This window comes from Macaca mulatta, chromosome 2, assembly GCF_049350105.2.
Source record: "Macaca mulatta isolate MMU2019108-1 chromosome 2, T2T-MMU8v2.0, whole genome shotgun sequence".
Classification (NCBI taxonomy): domain Eukaryota; kingdom Metazoa; phylum Chordata; class Mammalia; order Primates; family Cercopithecidae; genus Macaca; species Macaca mulatta.
In genome coordinates this window covers 161,895,051-161,910,225 of record NC_133407.1, presented here as the reverse complement: position 1 = coordinate 161,910,225, position 15,175 = coordinate 161,895,051, and the positions used below count along the sequence as shown (strand labels likewise).

General features: G+C 36.7%; 1 protein-coding gene across 4 annotated transcripts in view; it reads left to right on the top strand.

The window, feature by feature from the left end:
* EAF2 (ELL associated factor 2) overlaps positions 1 to 15,175 on the top strand; it is a 59,981-nt gene that overhangs the window by 24,416 nt on the left and 20,390 nt on the right. For 3 of the 4 annotated variants that reach the window (XM_077990840.1, XM_028843360.2, NM_001193490.1), the window contains 1 exon segment: positions 13,080 to 13,331. In XM_077990840.1, the coding sequence (XP_077846966.1) occupies positions 13,080 to 13,331 (252 nt within the window). 4 annotated transcript variants of the gene reach the window in all.

Sequence of the window (15,175 nt, the reverse complement as noted above, 5' to 3'; positions counted from 1 at the left end):
TTTGCCCATTGATTTTGTATCCTGAGATTTTGCTGAAGTTGCTTATCAGCTTAAGAAGCCTTGGGGCTGAGACAATGGGATTTTCTAAATATACAATCATGTCATCTACCAACAGGGATAATTTGACTTCCTCTTTTCCTAATCAAATACCCTTTATTTCTTTCTCTTGCCTGATTGCCCTGGTCAGAACTCCCAACGCTATGTTAAATAAGAGTGCTGAAAGAGAGCATCCCTGTCTTGTACCTGTTTTCAAAGGGAATGCTTCCAGGTTTTTGCCCATTCAGTATGATATTGGCTGTGGGTTTGTCATAAATAGCTCTTATTATTTTGAGATATGTTCCATCAATACCTAGTTTATTGAGAGTTTTCAGCATGAAGGGCTGTTGAATTTTGTCAAAGGCCTTTTCTGCATCTATTGAGATAATCATGTGGTTTTTGTTGTTGGTTCTGTTTATGCAATGGATTACATTTATTGATTTGTATATGTTGAACCAGCCTTGCATCCCAGGGATGAAGCCGACTTCATCGTGATGAATAAGTTTTTGATGTGCTGCTGGATTCGGTTTGCCAGTATTTTATTGAGGATTTTCACATTGGTGTTCACCAGGGATACTGGTCTAAAATTCTCTTTTTTTGTTGTGTCTCTGCCAGACTTTGGTATCAGGATGATGCTGGCCTCATAAAATGAGTTAGGGAGGATTCCTCTTTTTCTATTGGTTGGAATAGTTTCAGAAGGAATGATACCAGTCCTTCTTTGTACCTCTGGTAGAGTTCCGCTGTGAATCCATCTGGTCCTGGCTTTTTTTTTTTTTTTTTGGTTTGTAAGCTATTAATTATTGCCTCAATTTCAGAACCTGTTATTGATCTATTCAGAGATTCAACTTCTTCCTGGTTTAGTCTTGGGAGGTTGTATGTGTCCAGGAATTTATCCATTTCTTCTAGATTTTCTAGTTTATTTGCATAGAGGTGTTTATAGTATTCTCTGACGGTAATTTGTATTTCTATGGGATTGGTGGTGATATCCCCTTTATCATTTTTTATTGTGTCTATTTGATTCTTCTCTCTTTTCTTCTTTATTAGTCTTGCTAGCAGTCTATCAATTTTGTTGATCTTTTTAAAAAACCAGTTCCTGGATTCATTGATTTTTTCAAGGGTTTTTTGTGTCTCTGTCTCCTTCAGTTTTGCTCTGATATTAGTTATTTCTTGCCTTCTGCTAGATTTGTTTGCTCTTGCTTCTCTAGTTCTTTTAATGGTGATGTTAGGGTGTTGATTTTAGATCTTTCCTGCTTTCTCTTGTGGGCATTTAATGCTATAAATTTCACTCTACACACTGCTTTAAATGTGTCCCAGAGATTCTAGTATGTTGTGTCTTTGTTCTCATTGGTTTCAAAGAACATCTTTATTTCTGCCTTCATTTCGTTATGTACCCAGTAGTCATTCAGGAGCAGGTTGTTCAGTTTCCATGTAGTTACGTGGTTTTGAGTGAGTTTCTTAATCCTGAGTTCTAATTTGATTGCACTATGGTCTGAGAGACAGTTTGTTGTGATTTCTATTCTTTTACATTTGCTGAGGAGCGCTTTACTTCCAACTATGTGGTCACTTTTGGAATACGTGTGATGTGGTGCTAAGAAGAATGTATATTCTGTTGATTTGGGGTGGAGAGTTCTGTGGATGTTTATTAGGTCTGCTTGGTGCAGAGCTGAGTTCATGTCATGGATATCCTTGTTAACCTTCTGTCTCATTGATCTGTCTAATATTGACAGTGGGTGTTAGTCTCTCATTATTATTGTGTGAGAGTCTAAGTCTCTTTGTAGGTCTCTAAGGACTTGCTTTATGAATCTGGTTGCTCCTGTATTGGGTGCATAGATATTTAGGATAGTTAGGTCTTCTTGTTGAATTGATCCCTTTACCATTATGCAGTAGTCTTCCTTGTCTTTTTTGGATCTTTGTTGGTTTAAAGTCTGTTTTATCAGAGACTAGGATTGCAACCCCTGCTTTTTTTTGTTTTTCATTTTCTTGGTAGATTTTCCTCCATCCCTTTATTTTGAGCCTATGTGTGCCTCTGCATGTGAGATGTGTCTCCTGAATACAACACACTGATTGGTCTTGACTCTTTATCCAGTTTTCCAGTCTGTGTCTTTTAATTGGAGCATTAAGCTTATTTACATTTAAGGTTAATATTGTTATGTGTGTATTTGATCCTGTCATTATGATGTTAGCTGCTTATTTTGCTCATTAGTTGATGCAGTTTCTTCCTAGCATCGATGGTCTTTACAATTTAGCATATTTTTGCAGTGGTGGGTATCGGTTGTTCCTTTCCATGTTTAGTGCTACCTTCAGGAGCTCTTGTAAGGCAGGCCTGGTGATGACAAAATCTCTCAATATTTGCTTGTCTGTAAAGGATTTTATTTCTCCTTCACTTATGAAGCTTAGTTTGGCTGGATATGAAATTCTGGGTTGAAAATTCTTTCCTTTAGGAATGTTGAATATTGGCTCCACTCTCTTCTGGCCTGTAGAGTTTCTGCCAAGAGATCCGCTGTTAGTCTGATGGGCTTTCCTTTGTGGGTAACCTGACCTTTCTCTGGCTGCCCTTAACATTTTTTCCTTCATTTCAACTTTGGTGAATCTGACAATTATGTGTCTTGGAGTTGCTCTTCTCAAGGAGTATCTTTGTGGTGTTCTCTGTATTTCCTGAATTTGGATGTTGGCCTTCCTTGCTAGGTTGGGAAAGTTCTCTTGGATAATATCCTGAAGAGTGTTTTCCAACTTGGTTCCGTTTTTCCCATTACTTTTAGGTACACCAATCAGACGTAGATTTGGTCTTTTCACATAGTCCCATATTTCTTGGAGGCTTTGTTCATTTCTTTTTACACTTTTTTCTTTAAACATCTCACTTCATTTCATTCATTTGATCTTCAATCACCGATACCCTTTCTTCTACTTGATCTGATTGGCTACTGAAGCTTGTGGAAGCGTCATGTATTTCTCACGCCATGGTTTTTAGCTCCATCAGGTCATTTAAGGTCTTCTCTATGCTGTTTTTTTCTAGTTAGTCATTCATCTAATCTTTTTTCAAGGTTTTTAGCTTCTTTGCATTGGATTTGAACATCCTCCTTTAGCTTGGAGAAGTTTGTTATTACTGATCGTCTGAAGCCTTCTTCTCTGAACTCGTCAAAGTCATTCTCTGTCCAGCTTTGTTCCATTGCTGATGAGGAGCTGCATTCCTTTGGAGGAGAAGAGGCACTCTGATTTTTAGAATTTTCAGCTTTTCTGCTCTGCTTTCTCCCCATCTTTGTGGTTTTATCTACCTTTGGTCTTTGACAATGGTGACATACAGATGGGGTTTTGGTATGGATGTCCTTTCTGTTTGTTAGTTTTCCTTCTAACAGTCTGGACCCTCAGCTGCAGATCTGTTGGAGTTTGCTGGAGTTCCACTCCAGACCCTGTTTGCCTGGGTATCACCAGCGGAGGCTGCAGAACAGCAAATATTGCAGAAGGGCAAATGTTGCTGCCTGATCCTTCCTCTGGAAGCTTTGTCTCAGAGGGGCACCTGGCTGTATGAGGTGTCAGTCGGCCCCTACTGGGAGGTGTCTCCCAGTTAGGCTACTCAGGGGTCAGGGACCAACTTTAGGCAGTCTGTCCATTCTCAGATCTCAAACTCTATGCTGGGAGAATCAATACTCTCTTTAAAGCTGTCAGACAGAGACATTTAAGTCTGCAGAAGTTTCTACTGACTTTCGTTCAGCTATGCCCTGCCCCCAGAGGTGGAGTCTACAGAGGCAGGCAGGCCTCCTTGAACTGCGGTGGGCTCCACCCGGTTCAAGCCTCCAGGCCACTTTGTTTACTTATCCAAGCCTCAGCAATGGCAGATACCCCTCCCCCAGCCTCACTGCTGCCTTGCAGTTTGATCTCAGACTGCTGTGCTAGCAGTGAGTGAGGCTCTGTGGGTGTAGGACCCTCCAAGCCATGTGTGGGATATAATCTCCTGGTATACCATTTGCTAAGACCATTGGAAAAACACAGTATTAGGGGTGGGAGTGTCTCGATTTTCCAGGTACTGTCTGTCACGGCTTCCCTTTGCTAGGAAAGGGAATTCGCCAACCCCTTGTACTTCCTGGGTGAGGCAATGCCCTGCCCTGCTTCAACTCACACTCTGTGGGCTGCACCCACTGTCCAACAAGCCCCGGTGAGATGAACCCCGTACCTCAGCTGGAAATGCAGAAGTCACCCATCTTCTGCATGGCTCACACTGGGAGCTGTAGACTGGAACTGTTCCTATTCAACCATCTTGGAACCTCCCCTTGTATCATTTTAAATTACTATTCAGGGTAAAAAAAAAATGACTTTTTAGAAATATATAACTGGAGTTTTCTTCTTTTTGGCGTTTGTGATGACTCAAATTCAATTCTTCACAGCATCTTCCTATCAAAATGTTTATGTATGGCCAGGTCGTACGTATTTAAAATGTCACCAATTCCATAGGGAAATGAGGAAATATAGTAAGTAGAATAAGCAAGCACATTTTTCTGAATTGCTGCTTACTTCTCAGAAGGGAGGTATTTTTAGGGAAGTACATACAGTCCTTTTGTAAGTAAGAAAACTTAAATCTCCATTTTTTTTTCTAGCTGCAATGTGGGTTATCGATGTAGTAATTGTGGCTGCAGTGAGACCCTGGTCACTAAAGTATATTTGCTTCTACACTTTGCCTTCTTAAAATTTGCACATAGCCATCCAATTTCATTGTTCTCTTCTAAGCCCAGTAGAGTATTCATTTTCTAATTGATTAGTAGCTCCTATACAAACAATAAAAAAGACAAGTCCAGAACGCTTGGTGGTACAAGGGGTCTTGAATTTTATTTTTTTTTACATCATACTTGCTTCCAAATGGATTTGAATTATGATATCTTCATATACATGAATACAATAAAATATTGGTACAGAAAATCAAGATATTGAAGCAAATTTGCTGATCATTAACACATTAAATTGCCAGGTGTGGTGGTGTACACCTATAATCCCAGCAGTTTGGGAGGACAAGGCAGGTGGATCACTTTAGCTCAGGAGTTTGAAACCAGCCTGGGCAACATGGTAAAACCCCATCTCTACAAAAAAATACAAAATTAACTGGGTGTGGTGGTGTATGCCTGTAGTTCCAGCTACTTGGGAGGCTAAGCTGGGAGGATCACTTGAGCTTGGGGAGGCCAAGCCTGCAGTGAATAGTGATTGTGCCACTGCACTCCAACCTGGGTGACAGAGTGAGACTCTGTCTCAAAAAATGAAATAATAATAAAAATAATAATAATTTAGCTCTGAGCTTCTAACCATCAAGAAAAAAAGGGAGACACAAGCAGCATATGTTGTATTATCGGATAGGTTACAAAGAATCAGACTTTTTCCTGTTACTAAATTCTGAAAGGAATTCATCATATGGAACGTTTTTCTAGGGAGCATTAAACTTTATATAGTGTTCTCAATGGTAATTTTACAGTAAAAGTAGAAGTTCTTCCATGTGACAGTTTTTTAATAGAGGCCTTAATAAAAGTATTGTATCGAAGCATAACTCAGGGAAAAGAAAGTTGTAGAGGACGCAAGGCACAGTGGCTCATGCCTATAATTCCACCACTTTAGGGGCCCAAGGTGGGAGGAGCATTTGAGTCCAGGAGTTCGAGAACAGCGTAGGCAGCATGGTGAAACCTCATCTCAATTAAAAAATTATAAAAATTAAAAATTTAAAAAAAGAAAGTTGCAGAGGATAAGTTAATATCTCCAACCATAAAGCTTTCTATTTCTAACTTAGTATGAGAATGGAACTTCATTTACATTGAGATATTTGTATAACATGTTCCTTAGATGGCATTCTATAAAATATTTTCTTGACCCTACTGTGCCACTGACTACTGTTAAAATGGTTGAATCATCTTTTCAAGTTTATGTCTGGCAGTTATATTAGTATTTTTGTAGCTTAAATTTTACATTTACATCTTCGAGCTATCTAGAATTGAGTTTGAGATAAGATAGAGGCTAGGTGCAGTGGCTCACGCCTGTAATCCCAGCACTTTTGGGAAGCTGAGGTGGAGGATTGTTTGAGGCCAGGAGTTTAAGATAGCAAGATCCCATCTCTACAAAAAAAAAAAAAAAATTTTTTTTTTTTAAAAAGAAATAAGATGGATCTAAAATTCTACTCCCCATACCCAGAGACAACTCACAGCTGGAAGTACCAGCAAACAGGATGATACCACAGTGAGTGATTGCAGTCCTCAAAGTGTTCTCCCTTTATGCCTGGCCTGAGACTCCCCTCCTCCATCAGAGACACTCTATGGCTAGAAGGTCCCTGCAGGTAGAATTCTATTGTAATAAGCATTCAGCCTGGGAAGACTGTTTATACTACCTCCTAGACCTGCCTCCCTGCCCTATTAACCTAAGATTCTTCTCTCTCATCTAAAGACATCTTGAGACTGGATCACATCAATAGATGGGATCCTGCCACAACAAACAATTTGCTAGGAAGCACTTTCCTTTCCTCCACCCCTCCAAGCAGGGGAGCCAATCACCAAAAAAAAAAAAAAAAAAAAAAAAAAAATTGCCAGGCTCAGAAAGCACTCTTTATCCCAGGCAAGAGACTCCATTTCTCCACCTATACGCACCATATCTCCTTGCCTGGTGAAGTCCCTTCTTTTCATCACATAGCACCAGCAGAGATCATCAGGGACCCCAGCTGCTGGAGATTTAATTAAGAAGACCAAGATAATACTGCAAAAACTCTGGAAACGAGATTTTCATTTAAACCACAGCCCACAACAGTAGGCAAGAATATGCACGCTAAACCTCAACTGGGTGATTGCCTACTAAAATTAAAAATGTGAATAAGATATAGATCTCCCCTAGCATAAAAACCAAGATATCCAAGATACAATAGAAAATTACCTGTCATGGCCAGGTACAGTGGCTCACATCTGTAATCCCAGCACTTTGGGAGGCCAAGGTGAGCAGATCACTTGAGGTCAGGAGTTTGAGATCAGCCTGGCCAATGTGGTGAAACCCTGTCTCTACTAAACCCTGTCTCTACCCTGTCTCTACAAAAATTAGCTGGGTGTGGTGGTGCACACCTATAATTCCAGCTACTTGGGAGACTGAGGCAGGAGAATTGCTTGAACCCAGGAGGTAGAAGTTGCAGTGAGCCAAGATCGTGTCACTGCACTCCAGACTGGGCGACAGAGCAAAACTCTGTCAAAAAGAAAGAGAGAGACAGAGAGAGACAGAGAGAGAGAGAGAGAGAGAGAGAGAGAGAGAGAGAAAAGAAAATTACCTGTCATAACATAATTTGTGATTCAGGAGAATCACATGAATGAGAAAAGACAATCAACTGATACCAACACCAAGATGAATCAAATGTTAGAATTATCTGACAATGATCTTTAAATGACTATCACGAATATGGTTCAGTTGTACATTCCCTTGAAACAAATGAAAAAAATAAGAAATAGAAAATCACATTAAAGAAATAGAAGTTTTACGTAAGAATCAAATGGAAATTATAGAACTGACAAATACAATAACAACAAAAATACTCACTGGATGGGCTCAGTGCTAGGGAGTGGATAGAATCAGTTTACTTGTGGATGTATAGAATCCACTCAACCTGAAAATAGAAAATAGACTGAAACAAGATGAGTATATCCCCAAGAATCTGTGGAAGAATGACAAAATATCCAATATTTGTGTCATTGGAGTCTCAAAGAAGAGGGAGAGCAGGGTTAAAAGAGTATTTAAAGAAATATGTGCAAAAACTTCCCAAGTTTTATGAAAGATATAAACCCACAGATGTAAAAACCTGAACAAACCCCAAATAGGATAAACCTAAAGAAATTGATGCCAAGGTACATCATAATGAAACATCTGAAAACTAAAGGCAAAGAGAAAAGTGTTGAAAGCAAGAAAGAAATGACATATTACCTATGAAAGAATACCATTCAGTTAACATCAGATTTCTCATCTGAAGTCATGGAGCCCAGAAGGAAGTGGCATAATATTTTTCAAGTGCTGAAAGAAAAAAAACATGTTAAGTGTGAATTCTGTATCTACCAAAATGCTTCTTCAGTAATGAGGGGTAAATAGCCTGCTTCAGAAAGGAAAACTGAAATAATTTGTTCCTAGGAAACTATCCTTAAATATTGGCTATATAAAGTCATTCAGACAGAAGAGAAACGGTAAATGGAGGAATCTTAAGAGTATCAGGAAGACAGAAACAACAACAGAAAGAGCAAACATATCAATAAGTACAATTGATTATAGTATTCCTCACGGCTTTTCTAAATCGTATGTGATGACTGAAACAAACGTAGTAATACCTTCTGATACCCAAAATAATGATATTTCAAAGTGGACCTACATGGATATGAGGTTTACTTAGAATGGGAATGCATTGACAAATCAGGTATGTATATTGAAAAACGCAAACCAACTACTAAGAAAAATATACAAAATGACACCTTTTAAAACTTTGTAAATTAATTGAGATGGCATTCTAAAATGGTTCAAGTAACCCACAGAAAGGCAAGACAAGAGAAATGAAATACAGAGGAAGCAAACAGAAAACAAATAACAAATTGACACACTTAAGCCCTAACATATATCAATAATTACTTTAAATATATATCATCTAAATAAGCCAATTAAAATGCAGATATTGGCAGACTGTATAAAAAGCGCACTCAACTATATGCTGTTTATAAGAAACTAATGAAATATGTAGCTTGAAAGTAACAGTATAGAAAATATATGCCATTTAAACATTAATGTTAAAAAGCACAAACATGTGGCTATATTAATATCAGATAAAGGTGACTTAAGGGCAAAATAGGCCGGGCGCAGTGGCTCACACCTGTAATCCCAGCACTTTGGAAGGCCGAGGCAGGCAGATCACTTGAGGTCAGGAGTTCGTGACCAGCCTGGCCAACATGGTGAAACCCCATCCCTATTAAAAATACAAAAATTAGCTGGGCGTGGTGGCACACACCTTAATCCCAGCTACTCAGGAAGCCGAGGCAGGAGAATCGCTTGAACCTGGGAGGAGGAGGTTGCCGTGAGCCAAGATTGCACCACTGCACTGCAGCCTGGGTGACAGAGTGAGACTCCGTCTCAAAAAAAAGAGCAAAATAAATTACTACAAAGAAGTACATTAATAATGATTAAAGTATTAATTTACTAGGAAGACATCAATGTGTATACATCTAACAACTGAACTGAACTGAGAAAAACATGAAGCAAAAACTGATAGAACTGAAAAGAGAAATCTGTAAATCCACAATTATGCCTGGTTTTTTCAACACTCTGCTCTCAGCAACTAATAGAACTACTAGACAGAAAATCAACACAGATATAGGAAATCTGAGTAACACGATCAACCAACAGGATGTAACTGACAGATACATAACATGCCACACAACAGCAGAATACACATTTTGTTTCAAGTGCCCATGGAATATTTACTAAGATAGACCATATCCTGAGCCATAAAACAAATCTCAATAGATTTATAGAAACTGAAATCATACAGAGTATGTATCTGACCATAATGGATTCAAACTAAAAATCAATAACAGACAACAGGAAGAATCTCTAAACACTTGAAAATTAAACAACACATTTCTAAAGGATCCATGGGTTAAAGAAGAATCATCAAAGGAAATTAAAAATACATGCAACTAAATGTATTAAGTTAACATAGCATGTCAAAATATGTGTAATGCAACTAAAGAAGTTCTGAGAGGGAAATTTATGGCACTAAATGCTTACATTAGAAGTGAGGAAAGTTATCATATTAATTAATTTAAGTCCCTTTTTTAGGAAAGTAGAAAAAGAAAAACAGATTAAACCCAAAGCAAGCAAAAAGAGACAAATAATGAAAATAAGAAGTGATATCAAGGAAACTGAAAACAATAGAGAAAATTAATGAAACAAAAAGGAAGTCATCAGAGAATACTGCTGATAAACTTCTAGTAAGATTGATAAAAATGAAAAGACAGAAGGCACAAATTACTAATATCAGGAATGTAAAGTACAACTTCTATCTATAATCAGGAAAGTAATGAATTTACTACAGATCCAGCAGCCATTAAAAGTATTATAAAGAAATGGTAGGCTGGGTGTGGTGGTTCACGCCAGTAATCCCAACACTTTCGGAGGCCAAAGCAAGAGGATTGCTTGAGCCTAAGAGTTTGAGACCAGCCTAGGCAATATAGTGAGACTCTGTCTCTACAAAAAAAAACTTTTTTAGATTAGTCAGGTGGTCAGGCGTGGTGATGTGCACCTGAGTAGTCCCAGCTACTCGGGAGGCTGAGGTGAGAGGATTGCTTGAGTCCAAGAGGTTGAGCGGCAGTGAGCCATAGTTGTGCCACTGTACTCCAGCCTGGATGACAGAGCAAGACCCTATCTAAAAAGAAAAGAAAAGAAATATTATAGCTTTGTGCTCATAAATTTGACAATTTAGAGGAAATGGACTAGTTCCTCAAAAGCTAAAAACTACCAAAACTCAACTAAGGTGAAGTAAGCAACTTGAATAGTTCTATCAACATTGAATAAATTAAATTAGTAATTAAAAAGCACTCCCAAAAGAAATAGCCAGACCCAGAAGCCTACCAAACATTTAAAGAGAATTAACACCGACATTACACAATCTCTTCTGGAAAAAGGAAAAGGAAGGAATATTTCTAAGCTCATTTATGAGGCCAGTATTACCCCCAATACCCAAACCAGATAAAGACAGTACAAGAAAAGGAAAACTATGAACCAATATCTCATATGAACTTAAACTCAAAAATTATCAATGAAATATTAGTAAATTGAATCCAACATTGTAAAACGATAATTATACAACATGAACAAGATAACATTCCTATTCTCACATTATATTTAGGAGTATGGATGAGGGTGAGAGGGAGGGTGGGGAAGATACAAGCAGTAAACAAATAAGTATTCAACTGAATTTCAGAAATAAGTGTCTTGAAGAGAATTAAACTAGGCAATGGGGGTTGCAGAATGGAGAGGAAGGAACCTTTTGAGAAGGTTACACTTAAACTGATTCAAGAAGGAGCCAGCCTTTCAGAGATCTAGAATCTTCTCAAGAGACACCATTAATGAAAGGAAAAGTCTAGCTACAGACTTGGGGGAACCTGGAAGAAATATTCACAAATGCGTATGTGTGACAAAGGGCTCATAGCCAGAAGAATTAGCTATAAAGAACTCTTACTAATCAGTAAGCAAAAGACAGACAAACATAAAAATGGACAAAAGATTTGAACAGGCTTATCACAAAAGATGATATTCAAATGACCAGTAAGCATATAAAAAACACTGCTTCATATTATCACATCAAATAAATGAAAATTAAAACTACAAGAAGTTACCATTGTACACCCATCAGACTCACTATACCAAGTGCGTGTGTGCCCTAGTGAGGGAAGATATGAAGCATCTGTGACTCATACCTTGCTGGTTGGAGTGTAAAACCAGTTTGAAAACTGGGAGTTTTTAATGAAATTAAACCTATGCCTATTGTGACTTAGCAATTTCTCTCTAACTTTCTACCTAAGAGAAGTATGTATATAAGTTCAAAAAGACTTGTAGAGGAATTTTCATAACAATTATTTTCATAATATCCAAAACTGAAAACAATGCAAATATTCATAAATGGAAAATGGGTAACCAACTTGTGGTATATTTGTATCATATCATATCATATCATATCATAGCAGTAGAGAAGAATAGTCTACAGATTAATTCAGTAACATGAATAAATATAAAAACATTATGTTAAAAGAAGGCAGACCAAAAAGTACATGCTGAGTGAATCTATTTGTATGAAGTTCAAGAATAGACAAAAATCTTTGGTAATAGAAGTCAAAATGGTGATTAGTGACTGGAAAAGAGCATAGGAGAATATTCATGGGGATGCAAATATTCTATATCTTGATCTCAGTGGTAGATATACAGGTTTTATATATGCTAAAATGTATCTAGCTGTACATTTTACTTTATGGAAATTATGTATTAAACAAACAAACAAAAGATCTGAGTAAAGAATATACCAGGCAGAGGAAACAGCTAGTACAAAGAACATAGCCTGGAAATGGGTTTAATGTGGTCAAATAATAGAAAGCCAGTGTGTCTATAATAGGGAGAATGAGGGAGTGGGCTAAAAATTACCAGTTAACTTAATGTAGCAGTGTACTAAGATGATAACAAATGGCAATGTGTTAACTGAGCATATTATTGACTTAGAATTTTTTGGTTTAAAAAATTTTGTTCAACTATTTGACATTTGTATCATATAGGAAAATATTGACTTGAAAGTCAGTAGACTTGCCTCTACCCATATATAACTGACAACTTTTGACCTTTCTGGATCTTCATTCCCTCATTTATAAAATTATGAAGTTGTTCTAAATGGTGGCTGAAGACCTTCCCAACTATGATTTTTTTGTGTGTCTAGAACTTGAAAAACACTAAACAAAAGAAGACATCATTATTATTCTTTTTATCTATAGAAATATGTATAGCCAAAGTTATAATGGGAACTGGCTTTTCAAAAATACTTAGAATATTTTAAATCCCTATTAAGGGAGCAGGGGGGAAACCTATAGATGCTTCATCAAAATGTTGTCTAGGAAAACCAGGAAAAGAATGAAGTTCATCTGTTACATTATCACATTACATTATATGTATTTAAAGGAATAAAAAATAATCAGAAGACAGTTTCTGCCAAAATAGATTTTAATTTTCATAGTTTTTCACAATATTTACTTCATATTTGAGTCACCTGTATATTTAAGTACAATGGTTTAAATAAATGTGGAGTTTAGATTTAGACCTTGTCTATCCCTTTTAGTTTCTGTAATCCAATCATTGAAGTATGGCTTGGTGGTAGAATAGTTTTGTGTTTTAATAAAATGCTTTAAGTACTGTAAATATATGTTTGATTTTAGTTTCAACAGTTTCTTAAAAACTAATACATTCAATTTTTATTATATTTATTTAGCATTTTTTATTTAACCTATCTATTCATTTCTTCTTATTTTCAGAACTGAAGGCAGAAGCTAGTCTAATGGACCAGATGAGTAGTTGTGATAGTTCATCAGATTCCAAAAGTTCATCATCTTCAAGTAGTGAGGATAGTTCTAGTGACTCAGAAGATGAAGACTGCAAATCCTCTGCTTCTGATACAGGGAATTGTGTCTCGGGACATCCTACCATGGCACAATACAGGATTCCTGATATAGATGCCAGTCATAATAGATTTCAAGACAACAGTGACCTTCTGATGAATACTTTAAGTAAGTATACATAAACACAGGCAACTGGAAAAGTAAGAATTTATAGTGGACCCGTATTGATTGTCACCTAAAATTTGGATAAAGAAAAAGATTCCTATTTTTTGCATTTGATACTATTAACAATTACATTTTTATTGAATTATGGTTTTATTTTGAATCTGTAACATAATGCCTTCTTGGTTTTTCTCCCATCTCTCTAGATAATCTTTCCTTTCATTCCTTTTCAAGTTTATATGATCTTCTGCTCAGTCATTAAAGTTGGAGTTTTGCGAGGCTTACTTTTGGGTTCTTTTTTTCTTTTCATTCTACAATTTTTCCCTAGATAATCTCCTCCATGTTTCTGTTGCAGTCAGTACTTATGTGTAGATAACTTGCAAATTTGTATCTCTGATTCAAACCTCTAGGCTTTAGACACGTGTTTAACATCATCCCCCATCATCTCATCGCCTTCAATTTACTTTTCCAAAACCAACTCATAATCAATCTTTGGCTCACTGTGTTACCTCTTAGTGAAGGTAGCATACATCTAATTATGCAAATCATAAGTATAATTATTTTCAATGACTGAATTTCTTCCTCTTTACAGTGTAGCCACTCGTTCATCAAGTCCCGTTTGTTTTGCCTCTTCTATATTTCTCAAAGTCATCTGCTTCTCTGCATCTCCGCCACTATCACAGTAGTTCAACCTATTATTTCTTGCCTTATCTACTACAATGACCTAACTGGTTCACACCTTTATCTAGTCAAGCCCATTTTTGATCCATTATGTACATTGTAGCCATATTGATTTTTTTCACAATTCAAATACAATTTGTCATCTCTTCTGCTTTATACTTTTTAGTAGCTTGTAATTTCTTTTAATATAGAAGCAAAACACCTTAACATAATGGTCTTGATTTTTCTTTTCTAACAACACGTGCTTTCTTTTTGCCACTATACTCAAATACTTTCACTCACATCAGGACCCTTATACATGCTGTCCATTCAGCCAGAAACACTTCCTTCTTTTCATGTGGTTTTTTCTCCTTTAGATTATAGTTCAAAGTTACTTTCTCTAGGAAGTCTTTTTCACCTTTCTGACAAGGTCCTATCTTTTATAGACTTTTAGAATATCAGATATGTCTTCTTTATATCAATTGTTTGACAGTAGTAAATTTACATTAATTTGTGTGATTTGCTCTCTTTCTCTAGAGTATAATGTTCCATGAGAACAAGGACCCAGTTTGTTTTTGCTTATCATTGAATTCTAGCACTTAGCACATGGTACTTGACACATAATAGATGCTCAGTAAATACTTTTAAATAAAGGCATGCAGGTTGGTATTACCTGGGGAGAATGGAATTTTCTGTATATTTAAAATTAATCCCACTATGTTTATTAATAATGAAAAAGGTAAGCAGCTAGAAAGACTGATTAGCTTTAGCCTAATGATAGAACTAAAGAAGGGAGAAGCCAAGACTGAGAGGCAGATAATTGGTAAAACTATGGGTTAATTAGGGACCAGCAAAGATATTTTGAATTTCCAGTTATTTAGTGTTATTCTTGACTTGGGAAGTAATATTGGAATATTTGATTTTTTGAATGGCCAAGGGAACATGGAGAAAACTAGGCTTGGTGGTACTAAATGAGAATCTGAGTAAAAGCTAGAAAAAATTTTCCAGAAATTAATAAGTTCTATAGTAAATTGAGCACATGTCTAGGAATCAGCATATCTGTATTATATTCCTGACTTCCTTATCACTTATTAGTTATGTAACTAATAACACTACACTTAACTTTCTTGTAGCTTCAATTTCCTCATTGAAAGTGGAGGTCACATTGCCTTGTAGAACTTTGAAGGGGT